General features: G+C 43.6%; 1 protein-coding gene across 1 annotated transcript in view; it reads left to right on the top strand.

Annotated features, from left to right (window-relative positions):
* Window positions 1-16,152, top strand: part of HS6ST3 (heparan sulfate 6-O-sulfotransferase 3) — a 751,923-nt gene extending 735,771 nt beyond the window's left edge. The window contains exon 2 of the mRNA XM_055426575.2: window positions 15,247-16,152. Coding sequence (XP_055282550.1) covers window positions 15,247-15,955 — 709 coding nt within the window. The 3' untranslated portion in view covers window positions 15,956-16,152. The remainder of the gene's footprint in view (window positions 1-15,246) is intronic.
* Window positions 16,153-24,984: the final 8,832 nt, after the last annotated feature.

Raw genomic sequence — 24,984 nt, 5'->3', positions numbered from 1 at the left:
CAGCCCACCAGGCTCCCCCATCCCTGGGATTCTCCAGGCAAGAACACTGGAGTGGGTTGCTATTTCCTTCTCCAATGCATGAAAGTGAAACGTGAAAGTGAAGTCGCTCAGTCGTGTCCGACTCTTAGCGACCCCATGGACTGCAGCCTACCAGGCTCCTCCATCCATGGGATTCTCCAGGCAAGAGCACTGGAGTGGGGTGCCACACACTAGCGCAAAATAAGACGACTTCACAGTCAGCTATTGAGGTCAGGCTGCGTCTTGTGTACCATTATACCCCAAGAATCTAACAGAGTGTTTAGCATCAAATACATAATCAACAAATACTTTTAGGTAAGTAAATAAACTCGTCTCATCGCTGAAGAAGAAAAAGAAAAGTCTCAGCTCCACTAGTTGTTTGATCTCGGGAACATCCTTTCATATCTGCACGCATCAGTTCCCTCATCTGTAAATTCTTTCTCTGACATAATTTTGTACTGAGAATCAAGTGAAATAATGGATGAGGAAAGTGTTTGGAAAATCATAAGTATGTTATACAAATAGAAAAGCACTATCAGCTATTTTTTAAATTATTAACACAACTTGTTTAATATTTAAAATTTCGCTGTATTGGGTAGTTTCTGAAGCTCTGATATCCATGGGAGAAGGGAAGCTTTTGAAGTGGAGAGTGTGGACTTATGTTGAGGGTCTGCTATGCAGCAGCTACTGCTGGACCTTCTATAGTCATTATTTTAATCATTAATTCCCTCAACCCTGTGAGGTAAGCATTTACACCCTGGCTCTTTAGATGAGAACACTAAGCCTCCTAGAGATGATATACGCTGACCAGCTCACATCAAATGTGAAGTGGACCTGACATTGAAACCCATATCTTTCTAACTTCAAACCTATTTTCTTTCCATGGCACCTTAGGTGATGTTCCCAACATGTTTGAAATTGTTTGCTAATGTTCCATCCCAATGGTTGAGCTTGACTTGTATTTTCCTTGAATCTTCTCTTCCTGAATAAAGGTGTCAGAACAGCCAGGATCAGGATCCCAGAACCTTTTTCAAACACCTTTGTAGCACTGTGTTTCAAAAGACCTATTTTAAAAACAGAAAAAGAACTATAGCATCACAGGAGCTTTGGCTTCATCTGAATTCTCTTGCATGGCTATTTCTAACTACGCTTTATTGTCCTGAGATGACTACAGCTTTTGTCTTCCAGGTTACTTGGGAGTGATACAGGGAACTATAGTCAATATCTTACAATCAACTTTAATGGAAAAGAACATAAAAAAAGAACGTATATATCTGTTTAACTGAATCACTTTGTTGTTCAGCAGAAACTAACACAACATTGTAAATGAACTAGATGTTAATAGAAAAAAAAAAAATGGTAAAAGAAGAAAAATAAATGAATGGAACTGCAGTAAATTCCCCCTTGTCTCTAATATCCTTTACTCAAGTGGGAATTTTTTACACAGTTCAGAGGGTGTGCTAAACTCAGGAAAACTGTGTTTAGGACTACTCCTGAGCTCTGAGTAGCTGACCTCTAACCCTGAGAGGAGCCTGGTGCCTCTTTCTCCCTGGGCCCCGCAGGGTGCTGCCTCGCACCCATCTACCCACAGGCAAACACAGATCCCTCACCGTGAGATGCTAATCTTGCTTCTGGAGCTTTGACTTCAACAAAAACCCAGGCCATTGATGCATTAAGTCACAAAGCATCTCTATGACAGCCTGACACAAGATGATGGAGGAGACTGTCGGAACTCCCATCATTTTATGAAATGTCAGACATCATCTAAAAGCCTGTGTAACTCAAAGGGCTGAGTTGCATGATCAGTGCATGCATGCATGCTAAGTCTTTTCAGTCGTGTCCAACTCTTTGTGACCCCATGGACTGTAGGCCGCCAGGCTTCTCTGTCCATGGGATTCTCCAGGCAAGAATACTGGAGTGGGTTGCCATGCCCTCCTCCAAGGAATCTTCCTAGCCCAGGGATGAACCCACGTCTCTTACATCTTCTGCATTGGAAGGCAGGTTCTTTACCACTAGCGCCACTTGGGATTAATAGAAGTGCTTAGAAATGTTCTTGGACACAGTGTGCACTCAATAAATGTTGTCCATTATTATGATAGCTATTAGTACCAATTTTGTCTCAATAATACATTAGATTTTAATATTCAATAAAAATTTTCATTTTAATAAATAAAGCATTTAGAACTGTACTTTGATATAATGGGCTTCCCTTTTTGCTCAGCTGGTAAAGAATCCATCTGCAATGTGGGAGACCTGGGTTCTATCCCTGGGTTGGGAAGATCATCTGGAGAAGAGAAAGGCTATCCACTCCAGTATTCTGGCCTGGAGAATGGACTGTATAGTCCATGGGGTCACAAAGAGTAGGACACGACTGAGCAAGTATGTACTCAGTAAATGCATTATTATTATTGCTATTAATAACAATTTTTGTTTCACATGGAACTTTCCATGTTTTAATTTAGCTTGCTTTTAATCATTGCCTAACAAGACGATGGAGGAGGCTGTCGGAACTCCCATCATTTTATGAAATGTCAGACATCATCTAAAAGCCTGTGTAACTCAAAGGGCTGAGTTGCATGATCAGTGCATGCATGCATGCTAAGTCTTTTCAGTCGTGTCCAACTCTTTGTGACCCCATGGACTGTAGGCCGCCAGGTTTCTCTGTCCATGGGGTTCTCCAGGCAAGAATACTGGAGTGGGTTTCCATGCCAGGGGGGACTTCCCTGGCGGTCTAGTGGTTAGGACTTTGCTTTACAATTCAGCGGGGTGGGGTGGGAGGGTGCAAGTTCAATCCCTGGTCAGAGAGCTAAGATCCCACATCCCTCGTGGTCAGAAAACAAAACATAAACCAGAAATAATGTTGTAATAAATTCAATAGGCTTTAAAAATGGTCCATATCAAAAAAATCTCTTTAAAAAAATTGCTGCCTGGGGGATGACCTTCAAGGCACTCTTTCTTTGAGAACTGGCAGGGGAAGGAATCAGGTGGTGCTCTGTTAAATATTCTGTTAAATATGTTAAAAATGATTGCCCAGGCCTGATACCAGAATCTAGGAAAATGCTAACACAACAGACTCTTTCATGGAAGAACATAGCAAAATTTGGACACAGGTGATTTAATTTTTGGTTCTTGCAATGTTTTAGGAAAACCTGTACCCAAGCTGTAAGCTATAAACCTAAATATCAAAACACATGCCTTGACCTTGAAGGAATACCCTGATTGACTTCTTTTTTCTTTTCCAAATCAGCTGCTAAAAAACAATGGCAATGAAGACACTGCCTTGCTGCTACCGGGAAATTCCCACATTACCTAAAAGCAGCGCCTGAGAAATTAACTAAAGAGCGAGCACGACTGAACACGCATGGCCTAATAACACAATCTGAGTGTACTATCTGGTGTTCTGCGTTGCCCGGCTGGGATTAGAGCTGCGCCTGAGATTGAATTGGGCCTTATCTCACTCCAGGGCAGCTCCAGGCTTCAGGTGGATGCCCGCATGCATAAACCACAGCTTTGCAGAGCAGAGCACAGCGCCTGGAGAACTCCTCCTGCCCAAGCCCCAGTGCGGCAGTGCAAAGCAGGGCGCCTCTGAACCAAATAATCACAGAAGTCCCTGAATAATGCATGAGAGCAGGACCCTCCCTGGCACATCTGAAACTGTACTGGGAGGAACTGTACTCAGCAAGATAGCAGAAACACGTCCCTGGAACATGCATTCTCTGAAATTTATTCTTGCAGCAGCCACTTGGGGGAAACTGAAAGCAAATATGACACGCACCTGAAAATCATGGCATTTTCGTGAGTCTGAGGCTCCCAGGATTTGTGTCAATACAAAGAAGCCATGTGACAAGATTTAAAATGGCAACTTACTGAGAAATTCTACCTTTCTTTTCTGATGAGCTGGGTGGGGGTGTTGACTATTCCTCATAGAGAAATGACCAATGACCGGTATCTTCCAAAAATCTCATATTTCGTGCTTTTGTTTGGTTGGTTTAGTGACATGTGCAGTTTCCCATTATTAAAGTTAGCTGATAGCTGTGCTGTGTGCTAAGTCGATCCAGTTGGGTCCCACTGTTTGTAAACTTGTGGACCATAACCCACCAGGCTCCTCTGTCCCTGGGATTCTCCAGGCAAGAATCTTGGGATGGGTTGCCACGCCCTCCTCCAGGGGATCTTCCCAACCCAGGAAATCGAATGTCTCCTGTATTGGGTTCTTTACCACTAGCGCCACCTGGGAAGCCCTGCTGATACCTAGACTTGCAGAAAAGCTCCATCACAAGAGGGAGGCTGTGTCCAGAAGTACTGGTACTGAATATAATTGGGTGAGAAACTTCCCTATTTCTGATCTAGATGTCGGCTTTAATATAGCTGCAGTGTTGAGTGGGATTTGATTCCACAAATGGTTAGCCTCTAATTTGATATTCCAGCTGCTCATTAAGTGTAAAATAAACAAATCTTTTTGGAGGAATGTTTCCTCAGCACCACATCACAAACCCCATTTGGCTGTCCTAGAATGTCCATCTTTTAGGCTTAGGATCTGAACAGGGCTTATTTCCTGGCCCAGCTGGGAGGGGGCAGAGCCAGGAGCCTGTTTCATGGCCTTCCCTCGACTTTCAGGTGAACTTGTCCCCAAACACCCCATGACGTCAGGTCACACAGAATGGCTCTGTCCTTGCCCGTGCTGATGGTGGTTGGCTATACTTTGGCATTTTGATTATGAAAAGTGAATGAAAGTGAAAGTCGCTCACCCGACTCTTTGCAACCCCATGGACTATACAGCTCATGGAATTCTCCAGGCCAGAATACTGGAATGGGTAGCGTTTCCCTTCCCCAGGGGATCTTCCTGACCCCGTGATCAAACCGGAATCTCCATTGTCTCCTGCATTAGCAAGAAGGTTCTTTACCACTAGTGCCACCTAGGAAGCCAGTCAGAAATTCTAGCCATTTATTCTCTGCCTAAATTTTATGGCTTAAGGAGTTCATCAGATTATTGTCTCTAGTAGCCCCTGCTCCAAATAGAATCAGCTTATTTGTCCAAAACTGGGAGCTTGGTCACATAAATTATGGTACATCCATAATTGGAACACTATGCTCCTATGGAAGAATATTAAATAAGATGGAAAATATATTCCCCTCGTATTTTTAAGGTTTTGTTCACTTGCTCAGTTGTGTCCAACTCTTTGCAACCCCCTGGACTGTAGCCCTCCAGGCTCCTCTGGCCATGGGATTTCCCAGGCAAGAACACTGGAGTGGGTTGTCATTTCCTCCTCCAGGGAATCTTCCCGACCCAGGGATCAAAACTGTGTCTCCTTCATCAGCAGGCAGATTCGTTACCAATGAACCACCTAGGAAGCCCTTTTAAGTTTCAAATACATGTTAAAAATACAATGTACAGTATTATCTGAAATCTGTAAAAGAAATATATATTTAACTGTGGTTATATCCTAGTGACATGATTCTAAGTAATTTTCATTCTCTTCTCTTTTTTTTTATGGTTTTTCATTGCTCGTATTTTCCATAATGGCAATGTACTGCATTTCTAACTGGGGTTAGGCATGGGGATCAATGATTTAAAAAAAAGAAAGACTAGCAACATCCAAAGTATTCTCCCTTTAACGTTACCAGATACCCCGGGAAGAAGAGGGACACAGAGCCTTCTCCTTTGGAGGGAAGTGCTATGGGCTTTCCTCTCCCCAACATCCTCCCGACTGAAAAGAGTCAAGATCTTTGGGTAATAAGTCAGATAAAAATTCCTCAGTCAAAAGGGTCTGGCTGCTTTGTAAGTAAGTCACCATCAGGGAGGAGGTGACTGCAGCTGGGTGGGGGACACATGGTTTCTGTGTGGGGCGAGATAAGGATATGTGAATGTTCCCATTTTCTCATCACAATGCCGGACATCCTTAGAACCAATCGCTCTGACAGACGCCATTGTCAGCCCCCGAGAGTTCTTTAGTACAACACTTACCAATCATCGTTCCCAATTTCCCATTTGCTTAGAACATCATTCTTAAATCCCTTAATTTGTTTTCAAGGCTCAAATAAAAGGCCTTTTCATCACTGTGTCAAAGGGCATTCTGATTGCCAAGCTCTAAGTGCTGTGATTCCCCCTATCAGATACAGAACAGTGCAGATAATACTCCACTGAGATAATGAAGAATGGGCGGTCCATAATGAGTGCCGCTCTAAAGAGAGTCAAGAAATTAATTCCATTCTGAGCGTTTGGAAAATGACTCCTGCACACAGCACAGCGGGGTGGGAGACCTAAGTTTCACTTTTTAAAAATGCACACATTGTTAACACAAGTTCACGTGCCCAAAGTACAGTGAGGCCAAACAAACTGAAATGAAGGAGTCTGGAGCAGAGAAAGGTTTATCGCAGGGCCCTGCAGAAGGACGAGACGGGTGGCTCCTGAGCTAAAAAGCTCCGAATTCCCCAAAGCATTTCGGCAAAGGACTTTTAGGGTGGCTCTGCAGTAAAGAACCCGCCTGCCAATGTGGGAGACGTAAAAGACACAGGTTCAATCCCTGGGTTGGGAAGATTCCCTGGAGGAGGGCATGGCCACCCACTCCAGTATTCTTGTCTGGAGAATCCCATAGCCAGAGGAGCCTGGAGGGCTACAGTCCGTAGGGTTGCAAAGAGTAGGACACAACTGAAGTGACTTGGCATGCAAAGGACTTTTAAAAGCCAGGTAAGGAGGTAAGGGGGGGGGGGCGGCGGTCACAGGGTTTGTGATCAGCTGGTGCACAGCTCTCTGATTGGCTGATGGTGAGGCAGCAGGGTGGGGTCACAGGGGTTAACTTTATCAGTCTTTAGGTTCCAGAAGGCCTGGGGCTGTGTACTTAAGGTCATCAAGTAGTATCTTCCACTGGTTGGAGAAGAGAAGGTTGTCTACATGTACAAAACAACACAGGAAATATGCATCAAATACTATTATCAAATCCTCTGGACAGAGGGGCCTGGTGGACTACAGTTCATGGGGTTGCAAGAGTCAGACACGACTTGCCAAGTAAACAACACAGGTACTTTCGAGAGGAGCTAAAGCAGAGGGTATGGGGGAAGCCCTGTCCCCAGGGTCAGTTACAGCATCAGCTTATGTTTAGGATGGACTAGTCATCTGTGCTTGCTCCCTGCTGAGGACCAAAGAGCTCCTTCAATGTCCCCAAGGCCACCTTATAGGGAGGGGAGCCAGGCTCAACAAGGAGGGGATATATATATGTATGATTATGGCTGATTCACGTTGTTGTACAGCAGAAATCAACACAACATGGGAAAAATTAAAAGAGAAAGCATAGGACGATAGGCTACAAAATAAAAGTCTGTAGGACAAGAGGAAGGAGGAGAAATTGATTGTTTCTCATACATTTCATAAGGTCTAGGCTAAGGGAAATCATTAGCCTGGGCTACTTCTGCAGGTTAAGGCACCAACAAGTTCAGTTTCCTGGCAATAATCACCATAAGAATTCCGAAAATGGTGGCTGATAAAATATATCTGTTTAAAATTCCATCAACATTGAACAGCTGAACACAAGGTCATGTACAAGGTCATGTATCAGATGCTCTGAAGGCTGAAGGATGAGTGATGTATAAAGCCAACTCAAGGGATAAGACATTCCCTGGCCCCCAGAATGAAGGTAAAAACTTGAGCAGCACAGGTTTCCGGGGGTGGGGTTGGGGGAGGGGATATCTTCTGCTGAGGACACCACAGGAGGTTGAAGGGAGGAATATCTAGTTGAGCTGGTTTCTATGAATGCTTTAAACTGTGGATTGTGGAGATATTAACTGTATTGCTTGATATTACAAGCATTAAGCTGGTGGTGCAAGGAATATGCTTATTAACTCTCACAGTTAGTTCAGTTGCTCAGTCGTGTCCGACTCTTTGCAACCCATGAATCACAGCACGCCAGGCTTCCCTGTCCATCACCAACTCCTGGAGTTCACTCGAACTCATGTCCCTTGAGAAGGTGACGCCATCCAACCATCTCATCCTCTGTCGTCCCCTTCTCCTCCCGCCTTCAATCTTGAACCTGGCGTTTTGTAGGTTCCTTCAAATGTGTTCTTACTGGATAGGCATGTCATAGCCTCATGAAGGGAGTATTTTTTAATCAGCACAGGCACAGTGATTCCAGGGCCTTCTACTCCCCGGTTCCCCATTTCTGGGTGCATACCTGTGCTGCCTCTTTTCCATCACAGAACTGAAATGAAGGATTAGATAGAGGGAAGAAGGGCATACGGAGGAGGAAAAGGTGGTTTGGAGAAGACTGACAGTGAGGAAGGGGAACGAACAGTGAAGCTGGGCCTATGATAGCTTTATAATTCACCCTTGATTCTTTCTCATCAGTACCCACAGTTCTGGGTTCTTCCTTGCTGGTCTCTCACTAGGGCTGTCCAATGTCTTTCCTGGTCTCTGCCTACTTTTGTCCCTCGTAAACTCTGTTGCTCCATGAAGCCTCCCACATCAACACTTTTCTTATTTTAGCAATTCACAGGTGCATGCAGAACTCATGACAAACTGGTCTCAGCCTCCTGTTCCAGTTTGCCTGCATACGTGGTAAGTCGCTTCAGTCATGTCCGACTCTGTGCGACCCCATGGACTGTAGCCCACCAGGCTCCTCAGTCCATACTCTCCTCCAGAGGATCTTCCTGACCCAGGGAACAAAAGTTTGGGTTCTTTACCACTAGCGCCACCTGGGAAGCCCCCTGTACCGGTTTGTTGTTGCTGTTCAGTCACCAAGTCATGTCCGACGTTTTGCGACCCCATGAACTGCAGCACACCAGGCTTCGCTGTTCCTTACCATCTCCTGGAGTTTGCTCAGACTCAAGTCCATTCAGTGATGCCATCCAACCATCTTGGCCTCTGCTGCCCTCTACTTCTGCCTTCAATCTTTCTCAGCATCTCGGTCTTTTCCAATACGTTGGAGCTTACATCTCTCTTTTCATTCCTTTATTGGCAAACGTTCAGTGTAATGCACAGCATGAACTTGCTGGCCTCATTAGGCCACTCGGCTCTCTGTACCTACTGAAATATTCTCTTAAGTATTCTTTGTCTACTCCTTACCACGACTTGCTAATCAAGGCCTCTTTTTTTTTTTTTTTTCTAATTTACCACTCTTACACTTATAATACTTCGAGGCCATTTTATTCTTTTTTTTTTTAATTCTCTACATTTCCTAGGCAGCTCCTTACACAGACAAAAAAAAAAACAACCCTCAATAAGCCATATGTTAATTAAGTGACTTGCTAATTAAAGAAATGAGCAATTATAAATACAATAAACTGCTTGGTAAAATACAGGTTCTTGAAGCAGAAGGGAAGAAAACTACTAAATTTAGCATTAAAAAAATCTCATTTCTAATAATTATCTGGTATATGAAATATTCTGCCTTTTACCGAAAGTCTTTCATGACTCTCTCTGCATATTAACCTTCATGATTGAATGATGGATGGATTAGAAGATTTTATGTCTTTTTACTCTTTTCACATGTTTTGGGCATTCAAAAATAGTATCGGATTAGTTTTTACAGGGAAAAAAGGGCCTATTTGTCAAAGGCAATATTAACCTTAGTCATTTGAATACACTTATCTCCTTTGAAGGTCATTTCTTTTCCACAGCATCATTTATTGAATATCTGCAGTGAGCAGGACTTTGTGGAGGTGCTGTGGGGCACCAGGCCTCAGGTCCAGTTATCAAAAAGGAACTTAAAGGGGAGATGTGAACAGGACTTTCATACGCATGTTAAAAGTGCAGTAAGTGATGCGATAAACCCTCAAGGCTGGAAAAGTCAGGGGAGATGGAGATGAGGCTTGAGCTGGGCCAGGAAAAATGAGCAGGATGCAAATGAGCAAAGGAAAAGTCAAAGACTGAGGGAGGCAGTCCTGTCCTTGTGCTGTGTTTTGAATTTTCTAATAGGATTACCTTACAACCAAGCAAGAGACTGAAAAGCACATGTTCCTAGTCTTTGCACTATAGTAAGCCATGCTGCTACTGCTGCTAAGTCACTTCAGTCATGTCCGACTCTGTGTGACCCCATGGATGGCAGCCCACCAGGCTCCCCCGCCCCTGGGATTCTCCAGGCAAGAACACTGGAGTAGGGTGCCATTGCCTTCTCCGATAGTAAGCCATGATGGTCCCTATAACAATCATTAGCTGAAATGATCACTGAACTAACCAAAGAGCGCTAAGTTTCCTGAGTACACAAGGCTATGCCATCTTTACCCTGGGCTCACAAGAATAATTATTCTAAAGAGCTGTAATTGCTTTTCAGACATTCTTACATGAATCTGTCCAAACTCTCAAAGAGGCAGGTGGCAAACAGGAAATCTTCAGGCTGCAAGCTGAAATTAAGACAAAGTCTGTCCTCGGGATCTTTCTGATCCAGGGAGACTGGAAGAACAGTCCCTTAACTTGGTGGTTAGCATCTGTCCCACTTTACCAAAATCCCTGGGTGCCTGAGATCTCCTTGAAGACCATGTCTTGATGATCTTGGGGTCCCGGCTGCCTAGCCCTATGGGAACGTGTGTGCTAAGTCAATTCAATCATGTCTGACTCTTTGCGAGTCTGTGGATCGTAGCCCGCCAGACTCTCCTCTGTCCATGGGATCCTCTAGGCAAAAATACTGGAGTGGATGGCCATGCCCTCTCCAGGGGATCTTCCTGACCCAGGAATTGAACTCGTGTCTCTTACACATCCTGCATTAACAGGCAGGTTCTTTACCACTAGCGCCACCTGGGAAGCCAGTGCTTGGCAAATAATTGGGGGCTCAATTAATGTTTGGAGGATTCCTAGGTGAGTGAATGGATGGGTGAAGGAAGAACATAATAGCTTACTTGTTAATGTTTCCAAAATCTGGGGAGAGTTTAACTGAAAACTGTTTAACAGTTCAAATAGTGTTTAAGTGTTTGAAGACATGGAGCTCTGCCTCTGTTTAGGGGACTCAGTCAAGAGGGACTGAGCTCTGTGAAGACCTCTGCACGCGGCCACACAGCCTTTCCTGGGGAGCGTGCTTGTCCTTCTCTGGTCTCCGTTTTGCCCTCCATTGTGCTGTTGAACAAGGAAGGCTTGAAAAGGAAAGTTGCAGATTTCGGAGTATTTTTAAGAATTTTCCTTAGATTGGGATAGATTGGGAGTTTGGGATTGACTTGTACACACTGCTATATTTAAAATAGATTATCAACACAGACCTAATGTATAGCACAGAGAACACTGCTCAATGTTCTGTAATAGCCTAAAAGGGAAAAGAATTTTTAAAAGAATAAATACATGTTTATGCATAACTGAATCATCTTGCTGTATGCCTAAAACTGGTACAACATTGTTAGCCCACTATAATATAAAATTTTAAAAAAATTAATAAAATAAAAAATAAAATATTTAGTTTTTTTTTTTTTTTTAAGAATTTTCTTTAGAAACTGAATTGGGCAGGAGCAGAAGAAAATGAGTTTCCATCATTTGGGAGTGGGGACGAGATTCATGAAACTGGAGTGAAGCTTGTACAGATGAGGCTGGACCTGTGGCCTGGAGGTGAATGTCATTTCATCAGTGACCCTGAAGTTTTCTGGCTGAGAGTAGAAAAGCAAATGAAAGTACAGAAAAAAACAGAAATGAGAAAAAATGATTTAATGAATCAAATTGTGATTTTTTTTTTCCTTCAGTAGTTGGATGTTCTTTAATCCTATTTTTTTTTTAGTTTTCTATCATGACCGCTTTGCAGGATTGAAAGAAACAAAGCATGCAGGAGAACATGTCTGACTAAAGCAACACCCAAATGCCATCAGGCACATGGCTCCAGACCCTGGAGGGGACAACTCTGTGCTCGATCAGCATGAATGTCGCACCAGTACATTTTTGTGTCTTGATGTCAGAGTTAGTTTTGCTTACAAATGGACCCCTGACCTATTTGGCGAGTAGAACCTGCAGACATTTGAGAATGATTTTTACTTGTCTAAACATCACCCTGCTGCTGCTGCTGCTAAGTCACTCCAGTTGTGTCCGACTCTGTGTGACCCCATAGACAGAAGCCCACTAGGCTCCCCCATCCCTGGGATTCTCCAGGCAAGAACACTGGTTGCCATTTCCTTCTCCAATGTGTGGAAGTGGAAGTCTCTCAGTCATGTCCGACCCTTAGCGACCCCACGAACTGCAGCCTACCAGGCTCCTCCAGCCAAGGGATTTACTAGGCAAGAGTACTGGAGTGGTTTGCCATTGCTACAATTTGGCTAATCATTGTTTCAACATAGTGTTACATTGAATAAAATTTGAAACCAAGACCATTTTAAGTGTAAGCTAGTTTCAGTCAGCTTGGAGACCATGTGCATTTCTGATGGAGCAAAGGCACTGGGAATTCCCAAGTTTTCTGAAGTGAGACAATAACTTCTCAGATTCCAGCAGCTGGTGCCAGTTAACCCTTTATGCCACAAACATTTGTCATTCTCAGCCCTAAAATCTCACAGCTTTTATGATTATTTTAAAAATCTGGACTGTGTGTAAATTTGAGACACATATATGGAGCTAAGCCTTGTCTATTGGTTGTCATCTTTTTCATTTAAATCCTTTTTTGTACATTTTTCCATTTTATCCAACTAACCAGAAAATTTATAAATTTCCCATTTGTGATCTTATTTGTCCAAGGAAAGATCTCTCTGATTTAATGTATTCTGTCCTAACGAGTCTGTGTTCTTTAACTCACCTAAGTTACATTATAGCCGCCATCATCATCATTGTGTTTATACATTTCTTATATAATTGTCAAATAAAAATAAGTCTCTGCTTGTAGAACTGAAATGTGAACAAGTTTCAACATAGGACCAAAGCAGGATTAATAATGACATGTTATATAACGTTCAACCATATAACATCCTGAAAATCTTTATTGTCAGCATGTCCTTGTGGAGCCCAGAAACAACGTCAGTCTTTTTCAGCTTTCCTTTCAGACCTTTTGGGAAATTTTCCCCAATGATGGAATTGTCAATCTGTCATAGGGAAAGACAACAGAGTAATTTAAAAATGGTGATTGGCAAAGCAGGGCTCAGGCTGGCCTTTCTGTGGTGGTTTCAGTACGTTCTTCTTCCTGATTTAAAGGGACTAGAGTATTACTTAAGATTTTGGATTTTCTTTCAGTTCAGTTCAGTCACTCAGTCGTGTCCAACTCTGTGACCCCCATGGACTGCAGCACGCCAGGCTTCCCTGTCCATCACCAACTCCTGGAGCTTGTTCAAACTCATGTCCATCAAGTCGGTGATGCCATCCAAGCATCTCATCCTCTCTCGTCCCCTTCTCTTCCTGCCTTCAATCTTTCCCAGCATCAGGGTCTTTTCCAGTGAGTCAGTTCTTCACATCAGGTGGCCAAAGTATTGGAGCTTCAGCTTCAGCATCAGTCCTTCCAATTCAGGACTGATCTCCTTTAAGATGGACTGGTTTGATCTCCTTGCAGTCCAAGGAATTCTCAAGAGTCTTCTCCCATACCACAGTTTCTTTAGCACATTTCAAAACTGTCTGGCTAGACATTCAAAATAACTGAATACAGTAAATGTATTGTTTTAAATATACCTCATCAATTCCTTTTTTAAAAAGCAGCATGAAAAAGAGTACAGAGTGCCAGCTTCCCTGGTGGCTCAGATGGTAAAGAATCAGCCTGCAATGTGGGAGACCCGGATTCAATCCCTGGATTGAGAAGGTGCCATGGAGAAGGGATACGCTACCCACTCCAGTATTCTTGCCTGGAGAATTCCATGGACAGAGGAGCCTGGCAGGCTACAGTCCATGGGGGTTGCAAAGAGTCAGACGTAACTGAGTGACTAACACTTCAATTCCTTATTTTTATCACTGCTTTTACTATATATATATATATTAGTACAGTTTCGATTGTCAGGGGAAGCAGTGTTGTTTTCAGAACTTTTCAGAGCTGTTTTTGTCTGCCCAGGGCAAACCCTGAGTGTCACTCCTGGTGACAGAGGTGGGGTGGGCAGCCCGCTCCATTGGCAGCAGCTCAAATGATGAGAAGGATTTTCCTGACTTGGAATCAATATTTGCTTTTCTCTAATGCCTACTGCTGTGTCTTTATCTGTCGATTTTCCAAATCCCTTCTGGCCTCTTCACATTTCTCTTGTCCTTTTGAGCCAGTTGTACCCTGATCTCTACCGAATCATTCTGAAGCTAACCGTTCATAAAATGTATCTCTTCCCTGTGTTCCATTAGGTGCCATTAGATGAGATGACACCTGTGATTGTAAGAACCACAGCACCTGACAACTAATAGGCATTCAATAATTATTAGTTACATTTTTTGTTTTTAAAATTTGCTGCCCAGGAAAGCACAGAAGCTTTGAAATCAAATAGGCCTAAATTTTATCACCGTTCAAGTAGTCATTTGCTCTCAGATCTTGGGCTGTGTTTTTCACCTCTGTGTTCTCAGGGTTTGTTTTTTTTTTTTTTAAGTCATGATAAAACCCATTTTCCGTTATGTTGAAGGCTATCTGTGCCAGTACTCACAAAGCACCCAGTCCAGTTTCCAGCACATAATAAGTGTTCAGTAAATATTAGTCTCCACACAACACACCTTTCCCCTACCCTGCCAACTTCTTAACTCAGGAAAGATTAATGAGACTTGGCTTTCCGCTTTCCTCTTTCTCATCTCCTGACTTTGGATAAATCATTTTAACCCCCTTGCATGTTTCCTTATCAAATAGTCCCAAATATTTACTACAAAAGTACCTTTTAGGGATCAGATAAAATATCATTTGGGTGATAACTTTCAATAATCATGGTGAGTTTTCTTCACGTAAGGTGTTGTTGTTGCTGGTTGCAATTTATCAGTGAATAAGCACTGCATGAAGGCATGAACTATTTCCCCCAACCCCATCCCTCCCCACACTGTGAGTGAGCGAAAGTCACTCAATCCTGTCGAACTCTTTGCAACCCCATGGACTATAGCCCACCAGGCTTCTCTGTCCATGGAATTCTTCTGGCAAAGAATACTGGAGTAGGCTGCCCACACTGCAGCAGAAAGAAAAAACGCAGCAAATGGTACTGAAAACCCATTCATGCATGTTTATAGAAACACGCCCAGAGAGGAACATTGGCCTAACAGCCACTCACGTGAGCACTGTCAGGACATTCTCAGGTGACCATTTGGCAGCCAAGTCCATTGACTCAATGCTGATATAAAGGCTACAGAGGCCCGAGTTCCCAGGGTTGTAGTTCTGGAGGACTGATGCTCTCCCCTCTCATCTCTTCCAGGAATTTCTATTACATCACCATGTTGCGGGATCCAGTGTCCCGATACCTGAGCGAGTGGAAACACGTCCAGAGAGGGGCCACGTGGAAAACCTCCCTCCACATGTGCGACGGGAGGAGCCCCACCCCAGACGAGCTGCCTACCTGCTACCCCGGGGACGACTGGTCCGGGGTCAGCCTGCGGGAGTTCATGGACTGCTCCTACAACCTGGCCAACAACCGCCAGGTGCGCATGCTGGCCGACCTCAGCCTGGTGGGCTGCTACAACTTGACTTTCATGAACGAGAGCGAGAGGAACGCGATCTTGCTGCAGAGCGCCAAGAGCAACCTCAAGAACATGGCGTTCTTCGGGCTCACGGAGTTCCAGCGCAAGACGCAGTTTCTCTTTGAGAGGACATTCAACCTCAAGTTCATCTCCCCCTTCACGCAGTTCAACATCACGCGGGCTTCCAACGTGGAGATCAACGAGGGCGCCCGCCGGCGCATCGAGGAGCTCAACTTCCTCGACGTGCAGCTCTACGAGTACGCCAAGGATCTCTTCCAGCAGCGCTACCACCGCACCAAGCAGCTGGAGCGCCAGAGGGACCGGCAGAGGAGACGCGGGGAGCGCAGGCTACAGCGAGACCAGAGGGGCCACCGCTGGCCCAAACAGGAGGGGAACCCCGAGGGGGCCGTCACGGAGGACTACAACAGCCAGGTGGTGAGGTGGTGACCACCCCTACCCCGCCCTCTCCTCCCGTGGAAGGGGGAGGCAGAGCCAGCGCACTGACCTCACCTTGGAGAATGTGGGACGGCGCCGAGGACGTCTGGCCCGCAGGTGGCTTGCTTGGGACCCGCCCCCCTCGCTTCCTCTCAGTCTTCCCCTTTTTCCAGCCAGAGATGATCCATCTGGTTTGTTTGTTTGTTTTTCTGACACTTGTCAATCTGTGATATTAAGTAGGGTAAGGAATGCACCCAACGGGATAGACCTCTTTAGAAGGTCAAGGGGCAAAGCACCAACAAAGGAAAGAGTCCTTGGGATTGTTTGTTTGTTTGTTTTTGCTGCAGCAGCAGCCCAGGTTGTAGTTTGGGCAACTGGAACCTACTCAAGTAGGCATGAAAAGCCGAATTATGGCTTGGATGTTCTGCTGAAACTGATTGGTTCATATGGAAATAGTGCTGTTGAGAGAGAGGAAGGGCAGGCTTTTCCAGCCTTCCCGTGAGGTTTAACGCCAGCTCTCTCAAGTGTTGGCTGTCGTCTTTGAACTCTATTTGAATGTGGTTTAAATCATAAGTAGTGTGCCGTGTTTTGCTGTTAAGGTTGTTTTTCAACACGATTACCCTGGTACTGACCATCACTGCACACTCCCACCTTCTGCATCTTATCCCTGAGCCATGCTTCTCCCCCATCTTTTAAAGAAAGGCTAGTAGATGCAGGAGACATGTGCCTGAGGCCCCAGAGAAAGGCCCGCGGGTAAGGCCATTCGGAAGAGAATATGCTTATTAACGAATACCTAAGGAGAACACCCTTAACCATGTCTTATTTTCAGTATAAGGAATGAAAGATAAATTAAGAAGGGAGAAAAGCAGGAGGATAACTACCTGTCCACCATTTCCAATCTGACTGCAGAACCTTAGTTTTTTTAATGAGGACTATTTCAGAGTTTTTCCTATTTGGAGCAGGCCTCTTATCTGATACAGCACAGGCAAGTTTGAAACTTTACTGTCATAGAGGAAAAGACACTTAAAAGGAATTTAGCCTTTAGGATAGGAGCTCAGCTAGTATGTATGCAAAATGAAGTCAAGATCACTAACTTAAAAAATGACTCTGACTTAGGCCATGAAACATGGAACACAGTGTGTGTCTACTCCAGGAGTTTAGAAAGACTCTGCCTCCCAACATTTGAATATCTGTAGCCTGGTAATATTTTTTTTCTCCATGCATGATCTCTACCTGTTGTGAGAGTGTGGTCTGAAAATATGTGCTGCATTGCCAAGTGCTTCTTATGCTCACCTCTTCCCAGCCACAGCTACAGCACAATGTCTTTGAATAATAAGGGGAGAAATATGGCAGAGGGAGTAGAAAACCTTTGCCTAGCATTTAGTAGGGGATCAGAGTGAGTAGAAAGTTTCACAACAGACTGATCTGATCAATCCTTTCAAGGAGCTGAAGGCAAAATGAATGAACCCCCTAAATCAGATTGAAAAGCCTATTTCATTGATATCCAACATGTTTGAAGTTTAAGCCAGCTTTACATAAGCTGCGTCTCAGCCTCCAGAATACTCTCTCTGGGGTTGAGAGTTAATCAACCCACATTCATGGAGTGCTCGCCTGCACAGAGGGGAGCCTGGTATCTCCATCAAAGAGAGTTCTAGAGAAGAGGCTTAGATATTTCTGATACTACGCTCGGCTTCATCTCTCATGGGAGGAAAGGCATTACAGGGACCTCCCTTGTGCCAGGAACTTTGGGAGGCCCTTTTCATAACTCAGATCTATTCACAAGAAGGTAGATACTGTTTGTCCCAGTTTCACAATGTGGAAAGTGAGATTCACAGACAATAAGTAGCTTCCTCATGGGTTGTGAGCTAGATTTGGCTGACTGCAGAGGGCAAACTCTTTTTTTGTCTCCATAATGTTTTCCATATGGGATAAAAGCTTCCTGCCAATCGTGCTAGAAACCACCCGTTATTGTCCAGAAGGGTTTGTGTCTAACCCACCTGAGTGTGATAGCTCCAAGCCATCAGGGACCCAGCACCATGTCGCCTTGGGTGAGTCCAACCTCCTCCAAATCACTCATCCATCAGGGAGCTGAGAGACTGATGGCTTTATAGGCAGTTGTACTTCTTAAGCCATAGATGGGGTGGGTTAAAGGGGCCGAAAATATAGCTTGTTAGATGATAGAGATTAGGTTCACAAAATATTAGCATCTCCCTTCCTGATGACTTGTTCCTAAGTTAGTGAGAAAGGAGGCTTGCCACTGGGATTCATGAGCAGCTTTCTCTCTGTCTTCCCATTTCAATGCGAAGATCTAATGCTGCCTAGAATGGCAGAGCTGCAAATTATTGTTCTGCCTGTCGCTGTGAATCACACACACACACACACACACACACACACACACGCTAACAATCCAGTGTTTTGTCATGTGGAAAATCAAAACAAGTTAGAAAGCATTCAGATTGTTTCTTTTAAACTCACTTTACATTTTTGGCAGAGAATTCGTGCCTAGCTGAGACTTGAAGGCAGCCTCTGCTAACTTCACACCGTTCCTTAGGCGCCTCAGGGTTTCTATCAAAAAGCTTTCTGTGGCCTCGCTGCTGAAGGCGTGATGTATGAGGCTCCGCTGGAGACCCAGTATCAGGATGTTCAGAGGAGAAACCATCTCTCTGTATTGGCCCGAGGCCAGTGCTGAGCAAATTAAAAAGACTGACATGAACTTCCTCCTTCGTATCATTTCATTCTAAAGCAGTACACTTGTCCTCTCCCTGTGGTCCTCTGTTGATAGAAATGAAGAGGGGAGGATGCAGTTTGTTCTCTGAAAATTGACGGTGCACCTACATGCCCAGTGATCCTCAGCTCAGGGAAAGGATGTCAGCAGAAGGCATCTGGGTCTAAGGATCCATGGGTAGCCAACAGCCTTAAGTTGTTGTTGTTCAGTTGCTAAGTCAAGTCCGACTCTTTGCGACCCCCGTGGACTGCAGCACACCAGGTTTCCCTGTCTTTCACTCTCCCAGAGTTTGCTCAAACTCACGTGCATTGAGTCGGTGATGCCATCCAACCATCCCCTCCTCTCTTGCCCCCTTCTCCTCCTGCCCTCAATCTTTCCCAGGATCAGGGTCTTTTCCAGTGAGTTGGCTCTCTGCATCAGGTGGCCAAAGTATTGGAGCTTCAGCTTCACCATCAGTCCATCCAATGAATATTAAGACCCAAAACTAAGTCATTCCAGATACATCTGTGTTAAAAGCCCAGCAGAGGCAAAAAAAGAGAAAAAATCCCAAAGGAGTTCCACATCCCATTGACTCCTACAATTCCCAGGTAGACCTTGCTTTCATTCTCTGGCAATGGCAACATCAGTAACCAGACTGGGATCAAGTGTCTATGTATGTGTGTGTTTAAATTATTATTGAGGAATAAGATATGTACTATATATATTCTGTCTCCTTTTAACTTTTTAGCTACCTATTCTCAACAATAGAGAAAACCTGCCCTGAGAATTATTTATATACTCTTTCTAATGATTGCTAACATCAACAATCAGTGTTAGGCAACAGTTAAGGTTATCACATGCATTATTAAAAAATTATAAAAATACGCTCCTTATCATGGAAGGGAGGTAATTTGTCAGAATTAGTTTGACCAAAGTTTTGAAATGAGGACTTGTTCAAAAATCTGATAATATGAATGGGAAAGGATCAAGGAGGTGAGCAAAGATCATTAAAATATAAATACTAATCCATTAGGTAGGATTCCTATTTGGCTGCTTTAACAGAGAAACTGAAAACAAATTGACTCCAAAGATTGAAGCAATTGCTCTCTCAGTTAGAAGACAAGATGGCCAGCTGTGTGATATTACCAGAATCCCAGGCCCTCTCTTGCTCTTTCATCCTAACATGCAGCTTTCAACTCATGGTCCTAAATGACTGCTGCAGCTCCTGCCATTTCATTTTTATTTCAGATAGCTTAGAAGAAGCAGGGAGCAGTTGCACATATAAATTCCAGTCACATTTCATAGGCTAACACCTAGAGCTATTAGCTACATCTAGCTGCTAAGACACGACTGAGCGACTTCACTTTCACTTTTCACTTTCACACATTGGAGAAGGAAATGGCAACCCACTCCAGTGTTCTTGTCTGGAGAATCCCAGGGACGGGGGAGCCTGGTGGGCTTCGGTCTATGGGGTCACACAGAGTCGGACACGACTGAAGTGACTTAGCAGTAGCAGCAGCTGCTAAGAAGACCAGGAAATGTCATCATTATTGGTTGCCTTGTGCCTTGATAAATATATAGGTTCTATTATGAAATAAACAATGTGAAAATTAATACTGATCAAAACTATCCATCTCTGACACAAAAAGGAACTGAAAAAATATTTCAAGTACTTTTCAATGTCATCTATTTTGTCACCCATTTTTGCTAAGGCTAAGATTAAAATTTGTAACTTTGTATAGTAGTTCATGCTTTTCAAAACATTTTTACATCTAGTATATCATTTGATCTTCACCACAGTCTTGTGTGTAAAATAGGACCGTTGCTCATTAATCCCATTGGATAGTTTGGCATGGAGATTCAGTGATGTTGAAAGATTTCCTAAAGATTCTAGTTTATTAACAAGACAGGGGCTCAGAGCCCCGGTCTTTTGACTTCATATTTTTCTGCTACTTTATGCTACTTATCATCAGTATTGGGATCGAGAATTGCAGGAATATGAAATTTCAATCTCTATTGATTTATAGCTTCCCTTGCCTTCTCATAGAACTGCAGAGACTCAAAAAATGCCAATGAGAGGGGTAGAGTCATCTCTCAACTCCCTGCCTCCAGGGAGGAAGCCTCTTATTAGGAGTGAAATGGCCAAGAGATGGGCAGTGTTACAGGGAAATCTTGAAGCATCACCACTCAAACGCCTCTCATTGAACGTCCACCCCATCCAATCCAAAAACTATTCAAGATGAAGCCCAAGGGAATGTGCTCCTTAGGGAAGCTCGGTGGTAGAACTATTTTGAATCAGTGACAGCCTGAATAGAGATGCTTCACAGAGGTGCAAGAGAACCCCTAGTTGAAAAATCTCCCTTCCTCTCTGTTTCCTTCCTCAGTCCCTGGGATTTTATCAGCGACATACTGCTTTGGTTCTTAAAAGTTTTATTTGGTGTTAAATGAATCCGTTTGCATGTTTGCCAGGGAGAAGGAATGCCTTCAGTTTTCATAAGCTAATACCTTCCCACCAAGGGTTTATCTGACTCCTCTCCAACTCGAACTTCTAGCTGAGAGCAGAGCTTGTAGGATGGGATCATCCTCTTGGGGATCAGACGTGGGAGTTGGGAGAGAAAGGGTAGCTACAGAGAAAAGTAGGGCTTCTAAAAGCAGGCGGGTCTTTAAAAGGGGGAAAGATGAGAAATTCAATATGTGCCAGGGGAATGGGGAAACATAGGAAAGTGAGTGAGGGACAGTTTCCATCCTCACTGTCAAGGGCAGGCTGGAGCCATTTGGATTCTTTTGGCCACTGCAAAGCGCAAGAAAAGGCTTGAGGCTTGTGAGACAGGATCAGAGCATTCGGGATAATTTTAGGGACTGAACTGGAGCTGGATCAGAGAGAAAGCTGGGGTGGACCTCGGCAAAGGGTACCGTGATCTGATCACAGCTGTGTCTCTAAGGTCTTTCTTTTTTGTCATTACTGTGTCTCCGCTGGTCAGCAGAACTCCAGCTGAAGGTCTGCAGGTGGGTATTGGGACTGGCTGAGTCCCATGACCTTACCCATTTATGTCATCTCTGGGCAGCATGCAAAGGTTCTTTCTCCAAGGCACTTTCAGCTTTTCTTCCACCCCCCTCCCTCCATCTCTGCTGGACACAAGCCTGCTTTCTCTCGCCACATCCACCTAGACACACCTGAACTAACTCTCTTATTAGCCCCTCCGGGCAAATGGGCAGGGTTCTGAGACCTGTGTGCTTTGTAGCCTAATGGTCAGACTGCATACGGACCTACCCTCACAACACACCTGCAGAACCAACCTACCTTGCAGAGGTGCTGAGATTTCCAGAGGACTGGCCTCACTATGAACACCAGCAACATCTGCAAGACAAAAGCCCCTGAACCTCCAAGCCAGGACTGGAGGTAACCTAACAGAACTACGCATCTGAGGACACGGGGACACAGATGTTTTCTGAGCCTGTATTCCAGGTCGTTTATGGACAAGACTACAGCTGTCATGCTTTGGCACATTAAATGGAGCCTCCGTGGGTTACAGGTTCTGTTGTAGTGTGGGGGAATTTATCAAAAGGCCGGATGTCAGCGCTGAAAGGCTTTGGTTCTTGCTGGAGAAAACTGAGGGAGCACTGTCAGTTTATCATGGTCGTTGGACATTGACAATGTGATTTAGTCACTGTCCCATTCATTTCCACCAACTTGTCATTTTCTTAAATCATGTGACCATTTTTTCTTTTCCTTCCTTCTCGACACCTCCCTCCCCAGAAGGACCTGGGCTTTGCTTGTATTATTTTTCAGTTCACAAATCCAAGATGAAAAATGGTGGAAAGAAGAATCTGGACTTGTGTCTGGTGCCCCATTTTAGATGTAAAGATAGTTATCCAATAGATAGTAAGTGATTTCTCCTAAGATATTTCTTTCTGTTTCTGTGCAATACTACGTATGAACTCGGGTACTAGGACATTGTATTGTGAGATTATCAGCTTTTATTGCTATTTAAAAATGATAGTTTGTAGAACTGAGGATTCCCATTGATGTGAAGCACAATTTAATGAATAAGTTAACATATTAAACTGTTGTGATGTCAAGAACAACTGTTTCCCTCTGTGATTTTGTTAGACATCATTGCAAAAGGAGAAGAGCTGGTTAAATACTTTTAAGGGATTTGTGGAAATTGAATACAGGGGATCAGCTTTGTCAAATTCTAAAAATCCATGCTTTGGATACAAATGTGGTTATTGGATGTGAAACTTTAAAAGCATAAAAGACAAAGAAAATATAGATTGAAGCAATTTCAAATCTCTGAGGCCAGGGAGGGTTTCACGGACTCTTAAACATGTGAACTTCTAAAACCATGGCTCTTGGTGAGGCTCCCCAGTTCAGTACCCGCTCAGCACACTGAAATTCAGTGAAATGCAGAAAGCAACCTGCAGACTTAAAGGAGGAGGTAAAGGTCTGAGAAAGAATGATGGAGGAGGAACAACAGGGATTAAAGGAAAGGAGTTTAGAATTCAAGCTAAAAGAAAGGAAAGAGGAAGGGTGGAAAGAGGAGAGGAAGAGAGAGGAAGAAAACCCAAACAGTGATGAAATGCGTTATGGGTCCCTCCAGTTTCCATGTGTATGGTTTGCCAGACTTTTTTTTTTTTTTCCTAATGACTAGTTCCTCTAATACAAAGAAACAAAATTAACTTCTAGGAGAGAAAATTTTCCTTCATTCAAAAATCCCTTGAGTGATACAACTTATCATTTTCTTTTTGCTCTGTAGAGGTGGGAACTGTGAACCTCCCCCTTGCCTGTTTGTTAGTTCGATTTGGAGCCTTAGAAAAATGTCCTTCAACCAGGTTCCTCCACCTAGTGAGAATCATATGCAAAGGGACATTGACTCTAGAGCAACTGGAGTAGCTTATAAAAAAGATTCCAAAAAATGGAAGTTAAATCTACATCTACACACACACACAGACATTTGGGGGATTTTTGTCTTTCAAGAAAAACCTCAGACAAGTTAAGAGAAGGACTAAGAAACATTCGAGATTTACTGCTTTGTCTCATTCACCTTGAAAATAGTGTTAAAAACAAGATTGAAAAAAATGTCAAATATATTTTTGAAAATATGCTTTCAATATGGTACTGTTTCACAGATCATTTTTCATGTCAAATATATATTTGAAAATTAATGGAGTATACTAATTCAATATAATTATTTCTTCATGTTGTAAATAATTTGGCTTTTTATGATATTAAAGTAATATATGAACTTAGATAATTTGGGAAATACAAGGCATTAAAAGGTTCGTAAATTATACACCCAAACTCAGACATTATTTTAATCTATTTTCTTTCCTATTATTTAATGCATTAGCAATTAGAGTAACATTTAGATAATAAATGTTTTAGGAAATTACAATCATACAGTCTATGCAATGTAAAAGCATATGTTAATATCTTAGCACCCATTCTTTGAAAACATAATTTTAATAGCTGCATATAATTTTACCATTCCCATATTTTGGACCATTCTGGTTATTTTCAGTTTTTTCCACTAATATAAATAACACTGAAATGAATATATTTGTACACAAGTAACATCTATTTGGGAGAAGGCAATGGCACCCCACTCCAGTACTCTTGCCTGGAAAATCCCATGGATGGAGGAGCCTGGTGGGCTGCAGTCCATGGGGTCACGAAGAGTCGGACACGACTGAGCAACTTCACTTTCACTTTTCACTTTCATGCATTGGAGAAGGAAATGGCAACCCACTCCAGTATTCTTGGCTGGAGAATCCCAGGGACGGAGAAGCCAGGTGGGTTGCCATCTATGGGGTCACACAGAGTCAGACACGACTGAAGTGACTTAGCAGCAGCAGCAGCATCTATTCAAGTGTCTTTGTATCCCCGTTGGCGAGAGGACAATGGATCAATTATTTGCATCTTCCCAACGATTCCGAAGGAAAAAATACCAAGGATTGTCAAAATTACTTAAATGGAGCTAAATGAACATTTAAGAAAAAAAGAAAAGTTATTCATAGAATCAAATAAAAATATCTGTATGTCTCCAGAACCACATTCCTGGCCCTGGATTGAAGCTCTCATTCCCAAAGATGCTGGGGGTGTTAGCTGTAGGCTGATAGCTCCCAGTTGCATCTCTCAGGGATCTGGCCTCCCCCAAGGTCATGCCACCTTTTGGGGAAAGGTCATATAGAATGACTCTTCTGTGGAACTGAGGGTCAGGTGTTTTGACTGGCAGCATCTCAGTTGCAACGCACCCTGTAGGCTCAGCTGAGGACTGCATGGGCAAGCATCTCGGTTCACTGTTTCCACCCCATCCTGCTGCCAACAGGTGTGACC

The sequence above is a fragment of the Moschus berezovskii genome, chromosome 13, assembly GCF_049115385.1.
Source record: "Moschus berezovskii isolate FMDL1 chromosome 13, NW_MosBer_1.0, whole genome shotgun sequence".
Classification (NCBI taxonomy): Eukaryota; Metazoa; Chordata; class Mammalia; order Artiodactyla; family Moschidae; genus Moschus; species Moschus berezovskii.
Note: the sequence above shows the minus strand (reverse complement) of the source record. Positions and strands in the feature narration are given on the sequence as shown.